The sequence below is a fragment of the Apis laboriosa genome, unplaced genomic scaffold (assembly GCF_014066325.1).
Source record: "Apis laboriosa isolate Shangri-la unplaced genomic scaffold, ASM1406632v1 scaffold25_cov139, whole genome shotgun sequence".
In the NCBI taxonomy this organism is placed as follows: domain Eukaryota; kingdom Metazoa; phylum Arthropoda; class Insecta; order Hymenoptera; family Apidae; genus Apis; species Apis laboriosa.
This window is the reverse complement of record NW_025222552.1, coordinates 820,972-844,299: the sequence shown is the minus strand read 5'-3', so window position 1 is coordinate 844,299 and position 23,328 is coordinate 820,972. Positions and strand designations below refer to the sequence as shown.

Genomic DNA, 23,328 nt, shown 5'->3' with positions numbered 1-23,328 from the left:
AATTTCTTGGATCATAGATAAATGAAATAGCGAGTATTAAATCTGCGAATAGCAAGAAGCTATTAAAAAATATAAAAGATATTTTTAATTTTAGACATCAAAAAAAATACTAAAATTAATGTATAAAAATATTGATTAGGATTTATTTCTTAAATTATACGTGAACAATTTAATTTTGACTGATACCATGTTGTATCACAATATAGCTTACCGAGCATGTGAAAAGTTTAAAGAGAATGCGTTTACAAATTAATTTTAAAAGTATTCCAATATATCTAATTAATTCTAAATTCATTTTAAAAGTAAAAAATAAAAAATATCAAAAATATGTTAAAAGTATCATAAAATAAAAAATACTGATTAATAATAAATACATCTTTTATTCATATACTTAGTTTAAAACCATAATAGATGATAGATCAAATAGACCATAATCTGTTATTTTAATAAATGATTTAAGATATCATGTATAATATAACTTTATATTCATACTTTACATTCATATGATTACATTCATATAATTCATACTTTGAAAAAAGCTATGTAACGTAATTATTTTTTACTTAATTATTATTATAATATAAAACATTTAAACATATTTTTTTGAAATATATTAAAAGTTTATGTGATGAATGATAACTATAATAACTATCTCTAATTCATTTCTTTTAAAATGCGAATGTTATACAGAATATTAATATATTGATGGGATATCATTTAGAGAATTCATCAAATAGAAACAAACACAAAAGTTAATTACAAAAATATTAATTGAAACATCTTTTTTATTAAGTTATAAATGATTAAAATTTGTAAATAAAAATAGATAAAATTTGTAGATAAAAATAGAGTGAGACAGTTCGATTTCTGTTACATTTCACTGTTTTCATTTCGCTTCGCTAATTCAATTGCTTAAAATAAATAAATTTTAACTAACATTTTTGTATATTAACTTTTATGTTGTCTTAAGCTTTAAAATTTAAATGATGTCCCATAAACATATTAACACTATAATTTTAATAATTCCTGTAATGTTTTTTTATATTTTTTTTTTATGAAAATATGCTTAAAAATAATATTTGTAATGTTTACGAATTTTTATAATATGTCTAATATAAAAAAATGTTTATGATGTATTAATATTATCTTTATTCATTGTCGATTTCGTCATACATTACTTTGCATGCTGCTGTTAAAACATTAGTTTTGAAAAATGTAGATGATGCTTTCAAATTATGAAGATAATGAAAGAAACGATTTCCTCTTTTATTATTATTATTAGCTCTCATTTCTTCGGCTCTACATATTGTTCTCACAGATGGAAGATAATCTGTAGCTATAATTTGACGATCGAGCAATAATGATGTCGTATGAGATAAGGCTATATTCAGTCCTTTACTTAATTGTTTTCTTAACATAATATTATTTTGATACTGCATTTCATTGTAGCCAAACAATTGATCTTTGTTTATAATTTGATTACCTATCCATTCAGCTATTTCTGAACAAATATTATTGGAAGCTGAATATTGAGCACTATTTTCAACTAAAGACAAATTGGGATGCATTTTTATTTGCTCTAAATTTAATGCAGAATCTTCTATATCAATTAAAGATGACAATAAAGCTACATTATCTAATTTTTTTGTTATATCAAGTAACATAATTTTATCAGCAATCGTTTTTTCGTTATTTATTATTTTTTCTTTTTTTCTTTTATAATTATTTTCTTTAATTACTGGCTTATATATGTAATATTTCATCTTTCGCCAAAATGAATCTTTAAAATTTATAGTTTGTTTTAATATTTGTGGTGGACCAGATAATAATATATATTGTAATTGTAATATAGCTTTTCGTAAATCTCCATACTGCAATAATTCCTAAAAGAAAAGAAATATTTGCGTTTTTTATAATATTTATCATATGATATTAAACTATGTTATATTAGATTTTTACTAAATTTTTAAAAAAATCTTTAAAAAAGATATTTAAAACAATATTTAATTTTGGATAAATTTTTCTCAATTAATTTAATTGCATAACTTACCGCTATACAATTAGGAGGAAGCCTATAACCGCTTTCTGCCAATGAAATTAATTCTAGTAAAATAGAAACTCTATCATTAAAAGCATCTTTAAAATAAATCCTATTTTGTTGAGGTGCCATTTTATTCAAATGTGGACAAATGTCTCTACATGTCATAACAATTGGTCGTTTCGAATTTGATACTAATTGATATGTAGCAGAAATAAATCCTTCATCTTCTTCAAATATAATATCAACATCATCTATAAGAATGAGTGAATTTTGTGGTATTTTTGAGGAAATTATTCCATCTGAAACTGAATTGCAGAAAATAGATGTTCTTTCATCTTTTTTAATTCGATGCGATTTAGTTGCTTCTTCTAATTCTTTTAAAAGTCTTTTTCCAGTTCTTTTAGATGATGCATTCAATTCTAATACACTAAAGATACAAAAAAAGTTTCTTTCCATTATTAGAAAATATATAAGATTGCATTAATTAAATCTTTTAGTACTTACGTATAACCGAATTCATTTGCTACTGCATAAACACTTGCAGTTTTACCACATCCATATGGTCCCAATAATATGGCTATTTGATTATTTTCATTAATTTTTGATCGACTATTATCAGACGAATAAAATTCATCTCCACTGCTGACATCTTCATTTATAAAAGTTGCTTTCCATCCAAGTAACCATTCCTTCAATTTTATTATTGCTTCTTCATTTCCAACTACTTCACAAGAACTTTTTGGTCTATATTTATAAGTCCAATTATAACATTCAAATTGATCTACTTTTGTTTTATATCCTATTGTCCCTTTATTCTCTAATTGTTTATTTTTTCTAGTTCTTATTGTAGCTGATACTGATATCTTGGGCTTTTCCTTAACAATATGTGAAATAACATTCCACATATCTTTTACATTTGTACAATGTTTTTCTAAATCTGTTAAGGCTTCTTGAACCTTTGGTTTATTAATTCTTTCTAATGTTTTTAATTCCTTTTTGGAAAAATCTACGATATGCTTAAAGTGATTTAAATTTATATTTGGAATGTAATTCCTATGAACTTTCTGTGGAATATGAAAAATGTTATTTTCATTCCATAATACATTGCTTGATTGTGTAATATGACTTATAAGAGGAAATGGTAATACACCTTGAACATTTATTTTTTTGTTTGCATTTTTATTATTGTTATCAATTACATCTGATTGTAAAAACAACTGGCGAGCTGCTATTATTTCTGGATCTCGTTTTTTTCGTTTTGTAAATAAAGGAGCTAATTTATCAGATGTTTTTCTCTTTAAATTGTTATTACTAATAATTTTGTAATTATTATCATGATTTTGTTCATTTTCCATAGCATTTTCTAAATTAGAATTATGATATTTGTATAAATTTTTGTCTTTTGTCAATGTCCATTCATGTTTATCAAAGTTAATTAATTTCTGTTTATTTTCATTATGGCTATTATTAAAACATTTATTGTTCGCTATATAATTGTACTTTGGATTTTTCAATTGATCACATATTTTTACTTTCAATTTCGTATGTACATTTGTTTGCTTTAATATTTCTTTATCTTTTTCTTTCAATGAATTTTCCGAATTTATATTTTTACTTGATTTAAAATTCTTATGTTTTTCTTTATTTAATACAATTCTCGTCTTTGGTGAAAATAATTCTTCATCACTGCTTCCATCTGCTTGAAAAAAAATAATTGGTAAAACAAATGTAGTTAATAAATATATATAAAATAAAATATTAGAAAAAAAAAAAAAGTCAGCGATCAAAGTGTAAAAACTCATTGCCATCAACCAAAATATTTATAGAATTTGGGAGACTTATATATAATTTTTTTCATCATATGTATTTTTTCAGATCTTTTATATATTATATTTTTAAGAATTAAAATTAATATCTTTATTACTTTTAAGGTACCTGATATAATATTTTCATTTTTATGAGTTTGAAGTTTGATTCTTAATGACCATCTATGTTTATTATGTTGTTGTTCAACATTTTGATTTTTTTCCTTATTATTCGATACATCAATGTTTTCAGATTCAATAACTTGAATATCATCTATTTCAGAAAATTCTGGTTTACTTTTTTTACTTGATAATATTTCATTATTTAACTTTGATTTATATAATCCATGTCTAACATTGTTTTCTATATGTACATCAGCTTTTACTACAAGAGTAGATATATTTGCCATATTTGTATGTACTAAATTAACGGGAATTTTGCTATATGAAAATAAAAATAAATCTTAAAAATAATTCATAGTTCATAATTAAATATAAATTGTTAATTTTTTACCTGAAATAATTTAATAAATTACTAGTTTGTTGTTTATGATTTAAAATAGTTGTATTTGTATTATTATCCTTTTTCTCTTCTCTTTTTAGTTTTATATGATTTTGTGTTATTCTTTCTATCTTTTCACTTTCTTTTATATCGACAATCTTCCTTTTAAAATATTTTTTATCATTGCTATTATTTGTATTTATATTTTTATTGATATTTGTTTTATCATTTGATTCTTTTTTATATTTTTTGTTACTGGTTAAACAAGTTTTAAAATTTCTTTCTTTTCTTTTTTTTTCATTTTTGATATTGTAATTATTTGTTTGCAAATCTATATCACATAAAGTATGATTTATTGTTTCATTGTGTTCAAAATGGCTTTGAAAATTTTCAGAAAGAGAACACTTTTTGGATGTTTCATATAAATTTTTTTTTTCATTATTTAACTTAGAAAATGGACTAGGTGTTTTATCAATCATATCACTGCTACTTTCTATAATGTCACATATTCTTTCTTTTGATTTTGTTCGAGATATTTTAATTTTTACACGATTGCGCTTTTTTTTTGAATTTTTATATTTCGTTTCTTCTTTTGTATCATCATTAGAATATATCGATATATTATTATTGGATTGTACAGTATTCTCAAAATACTGTGTAATATTTTTCATCCTTCATTACTACATGAGACTTTAAAAATGTTAAAATGGCGATAAAAGTATAATTGATATAGATAATATTTATTATTTACTCATAGTAGAATGAGAATTTTGGCGCCACAATACATGTGTAAATATATTAAGATTGCTATGAATTTCATTAGAGTGTTATTGCTATTTATTCTAGGGTTTTTTCAGATATATTAAAATTTAATATTCCAAGTTAGTTATTTTTGTTTCTTTTTTATTTTTATATTCTTGAAAGTTTGAAATAAATTTTTATATATATATATTTTAAGCTTAAACTTTACTTATATATTTAAAATTTTTGAATATTTTTTATAGATTTTTTTTCATATATAAATTTCAAAAATAACGATCTTAATTAAATTTTTAATTAAAAAATTATAATTTTTTGAACTTCTTTTTATATTTTTTATAGATTTTAATATATAAAATCAAAAATTGGTTATCTTTATCAATAATTATCGAAATTTGTTAATTTAAAAATTATACGTATATCATATAAATTTTCACTCTTAGTATTTTTTAGTTGTATAATGCCATTTTGAATTTTTATCCGATACTCTAATCACATTGGAAGATAATAATGTGCATCAAATTCAAATTGCTTTTTGGTTAAAGAATACAAATTGTATCATAATCGAAGTCTAATATTTTTTAATTTCCTTATCAAAATTTATAGAATAATAAAAAAAACTCAAAATTTTTAATATTCAAAATTAATATGTTCAATTATTCAATTTCTAATTTTATATAAGATTTTCTTATTTTTTAAAATATTAAATATATAATATATGTATAATAAGTAAATATGTATAATAAAATGATTGCTAGTAAGTATTATCATACTGTATATTTTCATTTTATATGTTTCCAATACTAAATATAAATGATAAATTGAAAAAATAAGAAATATGGTTATATGTAACGGATATATAGAATAATTCAAAAATTTTTTATGAAAATTTTTATTCTTTTTATTATTTATTATATAAATTATTAAGTTTTTTAATATTACATTTTAATACTTTAATATCCATAATTCTATACTTTTCGAATTAATAAAATGTCAATTTAATAGTTATGTAATCAGTTTTAAAAACAAAAAATATATAAATTTATGTTGATTACTTGATATATAGCGATTATCAATATGCATGAACGTAAAAATGTGTGATTTTAATTTAAATTAAATTTAATACTATTGTATTAACTCTGTTCTTAAAGAAATTATTGTTTGATTTTTTAACTCATCAAATATTGAAATATTCTATTCGTTTTTTAATAATTAAATTAATTTTTAGAAATACTTTAGAAAAATATATAATACTTTAGAAAATATATATAATACTTTAGAAAAAGAAAAAGAAAAAACTTGTAATTTAAATTTAATAAAATTATACTGAACTTTAATAATATTTATATTTTTATTTATATTTATATAATATTTTTTTGAAAAGATATATACGATTAGATATATTAAGATTTTCAATTGAATTTTTATATATGATATGTTTTTGTTATAATAAGTTTTAATAAATCAATTTTTTAATAACATTTTTGATTGATAATTCATATTATTTTTAATTACAATTTCTTTAAAATGAATATTTTGTTATTATGAATTTGTATTAATTAAACACATTAAACATATAATTTGCGTAATATTATTATAATATTATTTGTATATAATATAATAAAACATTGATATATATATATATATATATATATATATATATTAATAACATTATAATTTGATATTTAATCAATTAGTCAATATAATTGTTTTCTATAAAAATTTTTGATAGCCATTTAAGTCGAACCAAATACAGGCGAATACACCAAAATATCGATATTTTCTAATCAATAAAAATAAAAAATTAATGGCATTTGTCATTTTGATTTGATTTCTATATTTTCACTTCTAACTTCTATTAATAACTCATTGAATAATATATCACTTTAAAATGTGGAATGTTTATTTATTTTGTGTTATTTTTCTAATTTTGTTTATAATTAGAAAATTATATTTAAATGTATATAGGGTACATAAAAATGTTTGTATTATTGTTTTTGGAGATTTGGGCAGGAGTCCTAGAATGCAATATCATGCATTATCATTTGCAAAAGAAGGTTTTACAGTAGATATTATAGGTTATCCTGGTTCGATACCTTTAAAAGAAATAAGAGAAAATTCTTATATACATATTTATTATCTTTATCCCTTTCCAAAAATAGAAAATAGTACGTGTTTAATATTACTAATATTATGAGAATTTTATAATTTATCTTATTTAAAACATAATGTAAATATTTATATATTTCATGTATGAATTGAAAATTGTAAATTACAAATTATTTAAAATAATAATAACTCTTAAAAATCTTTATTTGAAAAAAGATTATGTTATATAATTAATTATATAATAAATTTGAATATTTTTGAAAAAAATAATTTTTTTTTAATATTTCAGAATTATCTCCTTTATCTTATTATGTGATAAAAACAATATGGCAAACATTTAATCTTTTATGGCTTTTATTTACTAAAAAATTATCAAATTATATATTGGTACAAAATCCACCTTCAATACCAACAATTCCCATTTGTTGGTTTTATTCTATTATTATTGGTTCACAATTTATTATTGATTGGCATAATTATGGATATACTCTCATGGCATTAAATTTAAAAGATGACCATTTACTTGTAAGATTTGCAAAAGCAATTGAAATGTATTTTGGTTCTAAAGCAAATTATAATTTCTGTGTATCTCAAACAATGAAAGAAGATTTACAACTAAAATGGAAAATTATGTGAGTATATATCTATAATTATATTTTTTTGAATTTATAATTCATTACTTTTCTTTTATTTAGTGCAGAGGTATTATATGATCGTCCAAGTAATGAATTTCAACCTATATCACTAAAAGAAAAACATGAATTTTTATTAAAATTAAGTTACAAATATGATATATTCAAAGGATCAAAAGAAAATTCAACTATATTTACAGAATGTATTAAAAATGAAATAAAACTATCTTGTAAAAGACCAGGTTTCATAGTATCAAGTACAAGTTGGACAGAAGATGAAGATTTTTCAATATTATTAAATGCATTACAAGGTATGTTATATTCTAATGTAGGTATATATGTTATTTATTTATTTTTAAATTATTTATTATATTTTAAATCTTTTATATTATAGAATATGAAAATTCAGTTGTACAAGATTTGTACAATTTGCCTGATTTAATTTGTATAATAACTGGTAAAGGTCCTTTAAAAAATTTTTATACAGCTATTATAAAATTAAAGAATTGGAAACATGTTACAATAATAACACCTTGGCTTGAAAATGAAGATTATCCAAAAATGTTAGGTATTAAAATATAATTAAATTTTGTATTTATTTTCATATATATTTGTGCATAAAAGATATAATTCATGTTTATAGCTAGTGCAGATTTAGGTATTTGTCTTCATATATCATCTAGTGGATTAGACTTACCTATGAAAGTTATTGATATGTTTGGTTGTGAATTACCAGTTTGTGCATATAATTTTCAATGGTAAGTAATATATATTTTATAAATAATTTAGTATGATATATATATAAAAAAAAATATATATATAAATTTTAATTTACATGCAGATTTAATAAAATTTAAAATATATCAAATTTGATTATTTGATATCCATTTATTTTTTTATCTTGTCTCTTATATATAATATATATAATATAATATAATATAATATTTTAATAATATCTTAATTTTTATTAATATTAATATTATTTTCAATATTTTTTAATAAAAATAAATTTATTTTTATATTATTTTTGTTTAAATTTATAATATATTCCAAAAAAAATATAAATATTTATATTTTATTATCAAATTTTTTATATAGTGTTTCTATTTTTCAGTTTATCAGAACTTGTTAGACATAATGAAAATGGCATGATCTTTTTAAATGACAAAGAATTAGCAAAACAATTAATATCATGGTTTGAAAACTTTCCTAATAATCAATGTAAATTAGATAAGAAATTTCGAGAAGAATTGCACAAATTTCAAAAAAATCGATGGCACGGTAATTGGATTTCTATTGTTTTACCTTATTTTAATCAACAATTTATGGCTTGTTAATTTTTTTGTTTCATACATTTTCGAATTTTTGTAATATATTTTTATTTATATAATTTTTAATTTTTCTATATCTTTAAAAATTTAACCTAACCTATATCCTTCTCTTTATTTTTATAGAAATTTTTTATATATAATAAATCATTTTATTAACTTAAAAAATAAACTCTAAAAAATTTTAACTATTTTAAAAATAAAATATTATTTAATTAAATTTGAATTAAATATTGTTAAAATCAATTATAATACTATTAAATTAATACTATTAATTATAGTAGTAAATTATAATACTAATTATTAATTATGTATAATCAAATATTAAAAATTTATTTTCTAATAAAATAAATTTTAAATATATATATATTTAAAAACTTGGATAACGTATATTTATGTATTATATTAATATATTTATATTAATTAATTTATATTAATATTAATATATATTAATATATATTAATATATTATATATATTATATATATTATATATATTATAATATTTTAATTAAGTTAATTTGAATATGATTTTAGATAAATAAGCAAGTTACCAGTAATGTTTTATTAAAAATAACTTGTCAAAATATTTTTTAATAGTTATAAAAATTATAGCTAATTTTCTATATAAATTCTTTTTTATTATTATAAAATTATTGCATTATATATATAAAAGTAAAATCAAAAGATATAAAATTGCAAAAATTATAATATATATGAAGTATATATTATTATATATTTATATGTTTTTTTTATTCTATTCATTATAAATTGCATAATGAATATATATATATACATATATATAACAGACAAATCAATATATATTTATTTAAATTTTTTATTCATAAAGATAACTTATACATTTCATTGTATGAAAAGTATATGAAATTTAATTATTTGTAATTATTCACAAATTTAAAAAATAAAAATAATTGGTTATTATATTTAAAAAGAATGATTTTGAATTAGGTACAAAATATTTAAACTAAAAGACGTTCAATTTCTTGTTGTATGGCTTGAATCTGTGGTTTTAATTGAGAACCTTCATTAACTGTCACAGAACAAGCAACAACAGGTCTAGATACACCACAAGCACGACCTAAAGCTTGTTTACTTCTAACAAATACATATGGAACATTCTTATCTTCACATAATAATGGCAAATGTAATAAAATTTCTAAAGGTTCTGCATCTGCAGCCATTACAATAAATTCTGATAGACCACGATTTAATGTTTTTGTTGCTTCATTAGCTCCTTTTCTTAATTGTTTATAATTCATTGCTTGTTGTACTAAATTTAAAATTTTAGCAGTTAATGTAGCATCTGCTAAAGGATATGCTTTAGGATTAACTTCATCTCCCTAGAAAAAAAAGTATAAAAAAATAAACAATAATATCATTATAAATATTTTAATATAATATCAATTTATAAAGAAATATAATATAATATATATAATATATAAAGAAGTAACTAAAATTATTGCTATTTATAATTATATTTTATACTAATTAAAATGATCAAGTAACCACGTGTATAAAACTTAACCTATAAGATTATACTATATAAAAAAATAAATAATTATAAGAAATTATAAGAAAGAATAATTTACCATTTTTGTTAATGAAATTGTATCTTTAAGTATTCTTTTGTTAAAAATAATAATTTTTAAAAATTAAATACTCCTCTCTGCGTTTTTATATAAAAACCGCTTCACCGAGGACAAAACGTTCAAAATCACCTCACTAATAAAACACAATACTATTATTCTTACTCAACTTTCCGCAAGTTTCAAATATACAAGGTGTCTTATTTATATCGATTTTTGTATTTTGGAACTTATTGATATTGATTTTAAAATATTTCGCTTAGAAGTTAAACATTTTTATAGATATATATATCTAATCATATATATGTACATATAAAGATTAATTTATATGTTTAGATATTTTTATTTTATATATTTAGATATTTTTATTTTTAACTAGATTAATATAAATAATATAGTTCATTATTCTTCATAAAAAGAGTTGTTATTTATATTAAAAGTTATTATGTTTATCATATTTATATATATTTATATATATTATATATATATATATTAAAAGTTATTATGTTTATCAAAATTTATATATATTTATAATATATTTATTTTTTTTTTTAAAGTTCAACATATCTTTTATATATAAATATATTAAATATTTATTCAATTTCTTTGGTTGATTTCGATCTTATTAAGTATTTTTTTAGATAAATTTACATATTATTCTTAAATTTCATATCTTATATCATTTTAAATACAAATAATAAATAAGCATATGATATTCTTCTTAATAAATGATCATTTTTTATTTTTAAATGTTTTGGTAAAAATAAAATAATATCAAATTTTTATTTTTAGTGTTAAAAATTCAAAATGTTCATCTTTATCTATAATATTAATTTAATAATTCGAAAATTTTTTTATATACGATATAATAATAATGATTATAATAATTTTTGAGTTTGAATGTTTTATTTTTAAATGAAATTAAAATATCTTTTACATTAATAGCTTTTTATATAGATAATTGTATTTAAATAAATAAATAATTTTAAAAAATATTATTAAAAAGTTAATATACTAAAAAAAGATTCTATTAAGAAATAACGATATATTTATAAAATGATCACAAATTATGTATTGTTTACATCTTATCAAATTTTATCTAAAATATTTCCAATTTTATAAAGAGTTATAAAGATTAGTTACAAAAAATAATTTTAAAGATACTTGAGATTGATATAAATAAAACATATATGTCTTTTTTAATGAGTCGAATAAAAAAAAAGTAAACAAATCACATTTTGTGATAAATATTACGACTACTAATAATTAATAGTTATTAATAAATGATGAATAATTCAGTGATAACTTTATTCTATTTAAATTTTATCATTAAATTTGATTAATATCAATAAATATATTTAATTTAATATATTTGAATTTAGCAGATATATTTGGCTATTTTATATAATATGAGTTCTAAATATTAATTTAGAAAAACTAACTTAACTTAGAAATATTAACTTAAATATTAATTTAGAAAAATAGTTTTTTATTTTCAAAATTATTTTATTTTCCCTAGATTTTGATCACGTGATTTTATTTTTTTTTATTCATTGGACAGAATATGAAAAAAAAATGACAATTTTTAATGAATATATATATATAAATTTCGTTTTCATTCATTTATTTAAAATGAATTATTATGCATAAATTATGAATGTTAAAATGTGTCAATTTTAAATATGTCAAAGTATGCAAATAAAATACATATATAAATGATTTAATTCAAAATAATAGTTATGAAAAATTCGATTAATTTTCTTCAGTTAATACTTACAAATTTCAAAAAAGTAACATTTATAATAAATAATAATATTTTAAAACAATTATGTCGAAAAATCTTAAAATTATATAAACAAAAATTCGATGTGAATAAAAATGATGGAACAGATGAAAGTGCCAATATTTTTACATATATTATGTAAAAATATAAAAAGTTATATATATATTTTGCACATATTTAATATATATATACATACATGAAAAGAAATCCCGCGGAAAAAATATAGATTTGATTGGTCAAAGTGTGAGAAAAGTAACAATTCTCATATACATTTTTTGGCACACTATTTTTTATTTGTCTATATGGACATGCATATTAATATAATAATCCAATTGTCAAAGATAAGCAATAAAATCTATTGAAAGATGACATGCATCTTAATCTCATATAATTTAATAAGTGAAATTTATTGTCTTTATACAATATAATATATTTATACAATATACAATAGAGTCTTTTTATTTACAATTTTGAATTATTTAAAGAAAATCTTCTATTATATAGTATGTGATACTAGGGAGGTAAAAAAGGGATTCTCCAAAAGCATCAAAGATATAAACTGCCTTAACGAAAGACTCTTTGGCTCTTTTGCCATTTTGCGAGATTTCTTTCGAGCAATGAAATATATATATATGTTAATGTTAGTATGTAGTACGTATATATATATATATATATATATAAATAATTCCAAAAATGTTGGAACATACATAAATTGGAGATTTCCAAGGTAAATTTTCAAGGAATATTTTTTTTTGCAAAAACTTTTGTTATGGCTTTTAACGAATTATTAACAAAAAATATTGATCAATCACGGAGCGTGTAGCTAATTGAATCGTAATAGTAGTAGTTGGCTATGTACTGTTGATTGAGCACGAACAAATCCAGGTAATATATTTCAAAAAAAGTATGTTGAATTGTATTTATTCATTTATTCATTGCTCGTGATATTCGATATAATATATATAATTCAATATAATTTTTTATCAATAACAGAATATTTATTATATTTAATTCAACACATTTTCTTTGAAATATGTTACTTGTGCTTGTTCGTGCTCGATCAGCAGCATATAACCAATACTACTGTCGCGATTCGACTAAACTACATGTTCTGTGATTAGCTAATGTTTTTTGTTAATAATTCGTTAATAAAATCATTACAAAAGTTTTTATAAAAGAAAATTGAAATTATTTCGGAAATCTCCAATTTATGGATATTCTAACATTTTTGAAACATATATATATATATATATATATATATATATATATATATATATTTCATACATTGATAGTTTATATATTGCATAAATTTTCATATAATAATAATAATAATCATTTTTATATGCATGATATCTATTGTGTGCAGATATGATCTAATTTTTCATTTTGATATAGAATAAATAAATAGAATTCCATAGAGAATTAATTTGAATTCATTTGAATTCAATTATATAAGTGGAATGATGACATTCATAGTGATAAGGAACACATACTTTCCTTGCTTCCGTCATATAATTTTATTAGTAGATGTGAGACTTTCGATGAATACGTGTATCTTTTTGTATTAGATTGTATTTTTTCCAAGGGTTTCCTTTTCATGCTGCACTTGAATCTAGTATATCTGAAGTGTATTAGTGATAACGAAAATAAAAAATAACAATTTCAATTTAATCTAATAGAAATCTAATAGAAAGTCTCATTTTAGTATCGTTTATAGTTTAGTTAGTTTATAGCACGCTGGTGTTATTTATTTTCAGAAATCAGAATCATCTATCATCTATAATGTTAATACTATTGGTATTAAAATTTATTACTTCAATATATATCGCAATGCGATCTGTTTCAGGAATTTCTATTCCTTCAATTGAAGATAATACATTTCTGAATAACCGACCAATAATTGGCAAGTATTTATTTATGTATTTCATAAATAATTTAAATATTCTAATTTTATATGTAAGAAAAGAATATGATAATAATGGAGGATTCCCGTAATTTTATAAAATATTTATTTATTGTTATGAAATAATAGTCTATGTCAGTGGTTCTTAATTTGTGGTTTGCGAATCTTTAAATAGTGGTAAAGTCTTGAGTTATACAAATGAATAACTAAGAGGAATTAATATACAATATTTATTGCTTTATTTATTTAAAATAAATTTTTTCTTTCAAAATTTGAATTGTGAATATTTTAAAAGTTAATTGACAAGATTTAACCAATAATTCTTGATATGATTTTAAGCAACTTTTTTCTTTACAAAAATTTTCATTTTGGCTTAATTAATTAGTTATTAATTAAACATATTGCACATTTATAAAATACATAGATTTATATTGTGATGATATATATATATATATATATATATATATATATATATATATATACGTCGTAATATTAATATATATGTTACTGTGATAATGAATCATCAGAATTGAACAAAGTTAAAAAGTTGAGTCTGGCACGGTACAATAAATTTATGCGCTCTGTAAATAGCCAATTTTAATTACTAATAGAAACTTTGTTTCTATCTTGATTAATTTTTGAAATTAACTCTATATATTTAATGAATATTAAATTTTAATTTCTAGTGATCTACAATAACGAAAAATTATTTAAAGGATGTCCATGATAAAGAAAAGTTTAAGAATCACTGATCTAATATGAATTTATGTTTGTAAAACAATTGTTTTTAATTTTTAATTAGCTTTTTTCTTATTTTTAAATTGTACACATTTACTTAGTAGAATTTAAAATCAAAATTTTCAAATGATAAATTCCAAATATTCTATATTTTATAATTATTTTTATAATTATTTTAGTATTTTATTATAATACAATTTAATTTTAATAGTCATACATAGACAATAGTATTATTTTTTTGTATCAAAATTTTATAAATTAACATTTAAATATTACAATTGCATTGTTTGCGTTTTATATTAGAAAAGGATTTACAATTGAGTAAATAATAAGTTTGGATATGTTTTATTTTTAATATATTGTTTAAATATCTATTTTAAAAAATTTCATTTTTATCATAAGTATGCTGTCAAATATCAAATATTTCTGAAATTTTTTTATTATTAGTTCTATAAAAGATCTTATATAATCTATTTTCTTCATAATTAGCAAAATACAAAATTTTAATACAAATAAAAATCTACAGCATGACTTTTGAAACAAATTCGTTATGGAACAAAAATTTTTTAAATTAATAGGAATTTATTGTTAGAATATTTAATAATTTAATAATACGACAATAGACAAAAATAAAAAATTTTTTTATTATTGTAAATGTCTAATTTTTCAATCTTGCTGATTTTTTCTACTTACATTTAATTATTTAAAAAGCATATTTATTGATATAGAATAGATTTTATCGTGAATGATAAAATTTATTATCAAATCTATCAGGAAAAAATAAGTTAAAAATAATATCTATAATATTATAGATTTTAAAAATCTAATTTTTATTAATACTAGAATAATATATTTTTTTTTTGGATTATAAATTGAAAAAAATAATTAATTTATTATACTAATATTTTTCTATTCATTAGATAAATTTTTGCGTGTATTTATAACAAATTAACATTATTAAATAATACACTTTTTCTATTTGATTATTTCTTCAAAAGAATTATATGTGAAATGCAAACATGAAATAAAATTCTTTAAAAATTTTTTATATACAATCTTTCGAATTATTAATTATCGAAGAGAGTTAATAAAAATTAAATCAAGAAAAAAGAAAATTGTTAGTGAAATATGATAAAATTGCTAGATGTCACTCAAACTAATTATAAGATTTGCATTTTATATTATTTTATATTGTATTTTATTTTATAAAAATGCTATCAAAAATTTTCTTGCTTCTAGTATGAAGATGCCTTTTCAATTCGATATTGTACAGCCATAAAATTCTCTTTTAACATGCCGACATGTTACATGTCGAAAAAACATATCATTTATATAAATATCACATCTTCAAAATTACTGAAAAGATTTCTACATCAAATAAATTATTACAGTGATTTAATAATAAGTAGTTTCTCATTATACATTATATTATTTTACATTATACATTGTATTACTTTATAAAAATTTAATTAGTATTTATTTGATTAAAAATTATAGAAATATAATGGAACATAAAGAAAGTTGAATAAAAAAAAGTCCAAGAGAAAGATTTATTATGATATCTATATGTTCCATGCCGCAATGTGGTGCTAATAATGGTTATTCGAAATATAAAATATTCGAAATAATTAATTATTAAGATAATTTTATTCGAAATTTTAATTAGTTAATTTTTTAAAAATATGTCTAGTTTTGATAGGTAGTACATATATATACATAAATACACAATTCGTACACGTGGATTGTCAATACAACTAATACTGATAAGAAGTTTCTCGAAATGGGATATTTTTTTTTTACTGATACGCGATGCTATATTTATCTAAAGATGTTTGGTATATAAAAATATCTATTTTTATGAATATATCATTAGAATCATTGAAATCAATTAGATTCGTATTTTTTCTAAAAAATTTCTTGTAAAGCATACTTATCATTAATTTTTACATGACATACTCCTGAACAAAATGATAGTATATGGCAAATTTTATGATTTTTAATATTTCTCGAAATTAATGCAATATATACGCTTATATATTTTTTTCTTAATAATATAGGAAAAGCCTTAATAATCGAAATTAATATTTTTATTTATAAATTTAATTCGTTTATATGAAAAATAATTAGACAGAACGATAATGTAAGAAAAAAATAAATAAGATCTTGTTATTTAAAAATAAAAAAATTTCTTACGTATATTATTAATTTGTTCGTATGTAAATCTGAATTTAGTCATAAAAATTGCTTATCTTTAGGAAATAAATGAATAAAAAATATCGATTTTTGTTATATTTAAAGTAAAATAGTAATTTTTCTCAATATTTTTGTCAATTGTATTGTATATTATTATTCATTGCTAAAATTAAATTTGATTTATTATTATAAGATTTTTTTTACCATAGATATATCATTTTAAAATTTTTTTTTTTAAATTTCATTTTTTTTTATTAAAGTTTCTGCTTGCATTTGTATGTATAAATATAAGCAATATTATTATATATTTTTTATTATTGCTATTATCATTTTATATTGGAAAATCAGTGTTTCTATTTGAAGTATTTATCTTATTTATTGTATAATTTCAAATATAATTTTCTATGAATAAATATTCAGAAATTATCATTAACATTAGAATAGAAAGATTTTCAGTTGGAATTAAATTCAGTAAAAAGACAGTTAATATTATGAAAAAAAATTATCAAAAGAATATATTTTTAATTTCTATAAATGCTATTTTTCTTTTAGAAGAATTTCTTTCCATTTTTCAATTTTTGATTAAATTTCATTTTTTATTACCAATGAAATAAATAAGAATTTGAAAAAATTTCATAAAATATTATTTATATATGTAAATAATATTTTTTCTATTAAAATTAATAATTTTCTATTAAACAATAAAATATAATTTGAATCATATTTGATAAATTTGTATTGTCTTTTCATTCATATTTTTTAAATTTGAAACATATTAAGAATTTCTAATTATTTTAAATAATATTTTTCATAATAGAACGATTAGTTTTAATTTTCAAATTATATCCAAAAATGTTTTTCACATATTTAATTTTTGATATATGAAACATATGGAAAATGCATAGCTAAAGTATGTTTTATGTTAGTCTTCATATATCATAATTTTCTCTTTTATAATTTTGTATGAAACAAAACTGATGTTCTTGTATCGGTTTTAAGAATTATTATGCTTTTTGCTGCTTAGGCTACTTTTTATTAGTTCATTTAGAAAAATTTGCTTACATTTATGAATATTTTCACCGTTTTTTTTAATTATCAAACAAAAATATAAAACCGATAACACAATTTTTTTATTTTTTTTTATTCTAACTATAAAAGTTTATTCTTTTCGTCTAATTTTCGAAAAATTATTTTTTAAGTTTTCAAATAGCTATAGACAATCATTCTCATATAGTTATCTATTTCTATATGGAATTGATAAGATTGATTTTACATTAATGTATAACAATTTTTAAATGATGATATTATTTTAATTATATTTCTTTTTTCTCATTGCGAATAGTTTCTTTATATTGTCATGTTATATTTTAAGAATACATAAAGATGAAATTATATCTATCGTACGATATTTAAATATAAAATAGATTTAAAAATTTACATAAATTTATTTAAAGATATTTATATGAATTTTTTCTAAACTGTGTTCAAAAAGGTATTCTATCGCAAGAAATAAGCTACGATTTGAATAAAATATATCCAGGAAAATATGATAGTTATATTGCTGCATCATATGTAAAATTTATTGAAGGAGCTGGTGCGAGAGTTGTTCCAATTTGGTAAGTGTAATATTTTTGATATTTTATATTCTTGTATTTATTTTAATATTTAAATATTTATTATTTTTAATTTTTTAATTTTATTTTTTTATTTATTTTTACAATAATAAGATTTAATAACTAATAAAATTTATTAATAAGATTAATAACTAAAACTAAATATAAGATTATTATAATGATAATATATAATATAATTATATATTATGATTAGTAAATCAAATTATAACTGTTAATATTATCATCAATAATATTAATATAAAGAATTTATAAAATAAATAATTGTATCGAAGTGAATAGCTAATTAACTTAATTAAGTTAGTTTATTTCCATATATATATAAGAAATAATTAATTAATAATAACTTAAATAATTTTTGATCATAAATATCTGATACTAAATTTTTAATATAAATTATATTAATATATAAATTAAATAACTAATGAATACATGATATCAAAGTTATATTATTTTATTTATTAATTTATACGAATTAAAAATAAATATTTATTAGAATTTTTTTATTAACTTTTCTTTTACTAAATATTTTATATATGAAACTGTACATTAAGAAACATATTATTTATATTGATACAAAATTGTTGCAAAATTTATTTAAAATTAATATCTTTTATTGCTTTTTCTTAGGATCGGAAAGAATAAGTCGTACTACGAAGAACTTTTAAGTAAAATAAATGGGTGAGAAAAAAAATGTATTTTTATATTTTGTTAAATATATATAAAAATATATATAGGGTATATTTCGAGAATATCCATTCGAATATCATACTATTGATGATACAAAAATATATCTGAAATAAAAGTTTAATTTTTTCAGAGACTATATAATTTGGCTTAATTAATTTTTTGTAAATAGATATAGAAAATGTAACAATTTTATTTTTTGATTGAATTATATATTTTTTATTATATTTCTTATAAAAAGGTCTTTATGGAATAAAATTATTAATTTAGAAGATTTTGATTTGAATATTACGTATTTTTTTAAAGTCTAATGTTTAAATGTATATCTTTCAGCCTGGTTATACAAATATACATTATTTTTAAATGATCAATTCTTTTCAGCCTTTCTATAGAAATTTTTTGGTATTTCTTAATAATCTATTTCAAATTAGTAATTTACATTTTTATATATATATTTTTTATTTTTTAAATATTCTTATAAAAAGAAATCTAAACATATCAAATTAGACGATCTTAGTGAAAATTCAATAAAACCATCTATGTATCCAATTATTGAAATACAAATTATATAACATCTAACAACTTGAAATCAGAAAATCATTATTAATAATTAATTATTAAAAAATTTCCATCAAAAAATGTGAAATAATTTTTATAGAAAGAATTAATAGATCATTGAGGAATAAGTTAAATCCAAACTGAAGGGCTAAATTATATTTGAACTTTAAGAAAGTATATGATGTTCAAAAAATAAAAATATTTCTGAATTAACAATTTTATGCCAATAAAAACCTTAAAATATTTTATTTGAAAATGTAAATGTTTCTAATGAATAGTGTGATAAAACTTATAATTCAATTTAAAAAAACAAAATTGTTCTCTATATATACAAGAAAAATTAATTACTTATATTAAATTGTATGCTCACTGAAATTATTAAACTTTTATTTGAAACATTTTTTTTGTATTATCAATAATATAGATAATTAAATAGTGTGATGGCCTGCTTTAGCTTTCAAAATATGCCTATATATAGACAATCATTTCATAATAACATCATATTTTTATCCAATTCAATTTATATCAACTAAAAAAAAACAATTTATTAAATTGTAGATCACTATTCAATAAATCGTTATTATTTAAATTAGTTAAAAACAAGATTATTTTAATTATTTCGATTATTTCGATTAATAATCATCGAATCGAAACTTAACACAAATCAAATTCAATCTAATCAATCAGTTCAATATACATTATAAAAAAATACTTTCATATATTGACAAAAATTTTAAATGTAAAAAAAATTATTTAAATATATTTCAAATTTAGTATTATCGACATGAAAATAGTTTTTTGACAAGTTCATTTTCTTGGAATTGATGTGATTATTTTTATTATTATAGAGTTTTATGGCCTGGTGGATCAACATATTTTAACCAAAGTAATGGATACGCAGATGCAGGCTATATGATTTATAAGTAATAAAAATATTTGTAAAAATATTTATTTCTTAAGATAAGACTGGAAATTTTTTACTTACATATTTAGAATATATAGAAAAAAATATATATATATATATAGAAAATATATAGAAAAAATATATATATAGAAAAAATTATAATATATTAAAAATCTATAACTATAATATATAACTATAACTATATATATATATATTTACTTATTGATTTGCAGTATTAAAAATTTTTTTAATATTTTTTACGATCATTTTTTCAGCATTGCGAAAAAAATGAATAAAAATGGTGATTATTTTCCACTTTTTGGAATATGTTTGGGATTTGAATTGTTAACATATGTTGCTGCTAATCGCGTTGAACACAGAACACATTGTAATAGTATGAAACAACCACTTCCATTAGAATTCACAAAAGGTTTATTATCTCTATATATTTTTAATAATAATTTTTTTTATGAAGAAAAACATATTTCTTTATATATTTTAGATTTTCGGAATAGTAGAATGTTTGGCAATACTTCATCTAATGTTATAGATATATTAAAAACTAAGAACGTGACAGGAAATTATCATCGATATTGTGTTACGAGAAAAGTAAGTTATATTTATCAGATAGTATTTTGAAATCTATAACCTTGATTCTTTCAGAATTTGGATGATGTTGGTATAAGAAAAAATTTTCGGATATTGTCTTTAAATAATGATCCGACTAAAATTCGATTTATTTCTTCATTAGAACATGTTACTTTACCTTTTTACGCTTTGCAATTTCATCCTGAGAAGAATTTGTATGAATGGATTAAAGGAAAAAGGATTCCGCACGGAAAAGATCCCACTATAATTGCACAATATTTTGCTGATTTCTTTGTTAACGAAGGTACAGATTTTTTAAATATTTTTACTTCTTATTCCTAAAATTAAGACGGAATTAATTTGAATTAAAATTATTCTTTGTACAGCACGTAAGAATAATCATAAATTTGATGATGAAGATGAAGAATCTCGGAATTTAATTTATAATTATCCAATAACTTATACTGGATTGAAAAAATCTACATTTCTTCAATGTTATTTATTCAAGAAAACCGATACAATATAATTTATCGATATTTTGTTATTTAATTTTATCTAATTTAAATTTCATTTTATAATTATAATTTAAAATTGAGATTTTCTTTCCATTTTTTCTAATTATATATAATAGAAAAATAATTATGATGATATATTTTTTAAATAAAAATGAACTCATTATAAAAAATATAGTTCGATTATTTTTATAAATAATATTCAATATATACATATTTATATATTGTCTACAATATTGATAATTATTTTATTTATTACGAATGCAGATTGTTATCAATATTTTGTGCGATATAATTTTTATTTTCTTAATCTTTATCTGGTTTGAATTGAATCTATTATAACTATATCTTTTTCTATAACTGAAATATATAATATAATAAAATATAATATAATAAAATAAAATTTTTTTACATATTTTATTTAATTTAAATTCTTTATTTCGTTATTTTAATTTGTTTTATTAAAAGTTTTCAAGTTTTATCAAAACATTCATAAATTTTTGAAGAAGAATCAAAGAATAATCTAACTAATTTTAAATAATAAAATTTTTTTGTTTCGTCTTTATTATCTTATGTTGAATTGCTTATATTTTCTATTATTTAATGTGTGTGTTTTTATCTGTTTGACTACGAAATGCGATATATCTTCGAATTCTAATAATAGCAAAATAAAAGCGAAATATTTAAATTAAAATAGCTAAATCAATAATTTTTAAACATAAATAGATTTATATTAATTTATAAAGAATGCCTAGAGAAATCAATTAATATATTATAAATGATTCTATTTAAGAAAATGAAATTGATTTTAAAATCTTTCTGCAAGACAAAATATCTCTTTTTGAATTGAATAATAAAATTTTTAATTTTTTGTTGAGAATTTCAACTTCTTTTTATTTCAACAAGATATTCTGCTATTTCACTTAAACTTTAACATCTTGTATATAATATTAATTATTATTTTATTTGTATATTTTACGTGTGTCAAAAGAAATGTTACATCTTTTAGAATTATAAAATATCGATTGATTGATTTTGAATTTATGAATCC

General features: G+C 18.9%; 3 protein-coding genes across 3 annotated transcripts; 1 reads left to right on the top strand and 2 right to left on the bottom strand.

Annotated features, from left to right (window-relative positions):
* Positions 1-1,125: 1,125 nt before the first annotated feature.
* LOC122713574 (MATH and LRR domain-containing protein PFE0570w) lies at positions 1,126-5,152 on the bottom strand. Its single transcript, XM_043934155.1, has 5 exons — positions 4,361-5,152; positions 3,977-4,287; positions 2,546-3,737; positions 2,051-2,468; positions 1,126-1,883 (listed from the first exon to the last, which is right to left on the bottom strand). The coding sequence occupies exons 1-5, from the start codon at positions 5,017-5,019 to the stop codon at positions 1,149-1,151; spliced, it is 3,315 nt and encodes a 1,104-aa protein (XP_043790090.1). The 5' UTR covers positions 5,020-5,152; the 3' UTR covers positions 1,126-1,148.
* A 1,696-nt stretch (positions 5,153-6,848) lies between these two features.
* On the top strand, positions 6,849-22,377 carry LOC122713629 (chitobiosyldiphosphodolichol beta-mannosyltransferase-like). Its single transcript, XM_043934258.1, has 14 exons — positions 6,849-7,275; positions 7,506-7,848; positions 7,912-8,159; positions 8,243-8,416; positions 8,492-8,606; positions 8,963-9,129; positions 14,410-14,466; positions 18,890-19,013; positions 19,659-19,709; positions 21,122-21,196; positions 21,453-21,607; positions 21,680-21,786; positions 21,841-22,069; positions 22,152-22,377. The coding sequence occupies exons 1-14, from the start codon at positions 6,999-7,001 to the stop codon at positions 22,289-22,291; spliced, it is 2,262 nt and encodes a 753-aa protein (XP_043790193.1). The 5' UTR covers positions 6,849-6,998; the 3' UTR covers positions 22,292-22,377.
* On the bottom strand, positions 9,994-11,037 carry LOC122713637 (NHP2-like protein 1). The gene is made up of 2 exons (XM_043934270.1): positions 10,784-11,037; positions 9,994-10,534 (listed from the first exon to the last, which is right to left on the bottom strand). Exons 1-2 carry the CDS (start codon positions 10,784-10,786, stop codon positions 10,154-10,156), a joined length of 384 nt encoding a protein of 127 aa, XP_043790205.1. The 5' UTR covers positions 10,787-11,037; the 3' UTR covers positions 9,994-10,153.
* Positions 22,378-23,328: the final 951 nt, after the last annotated feature.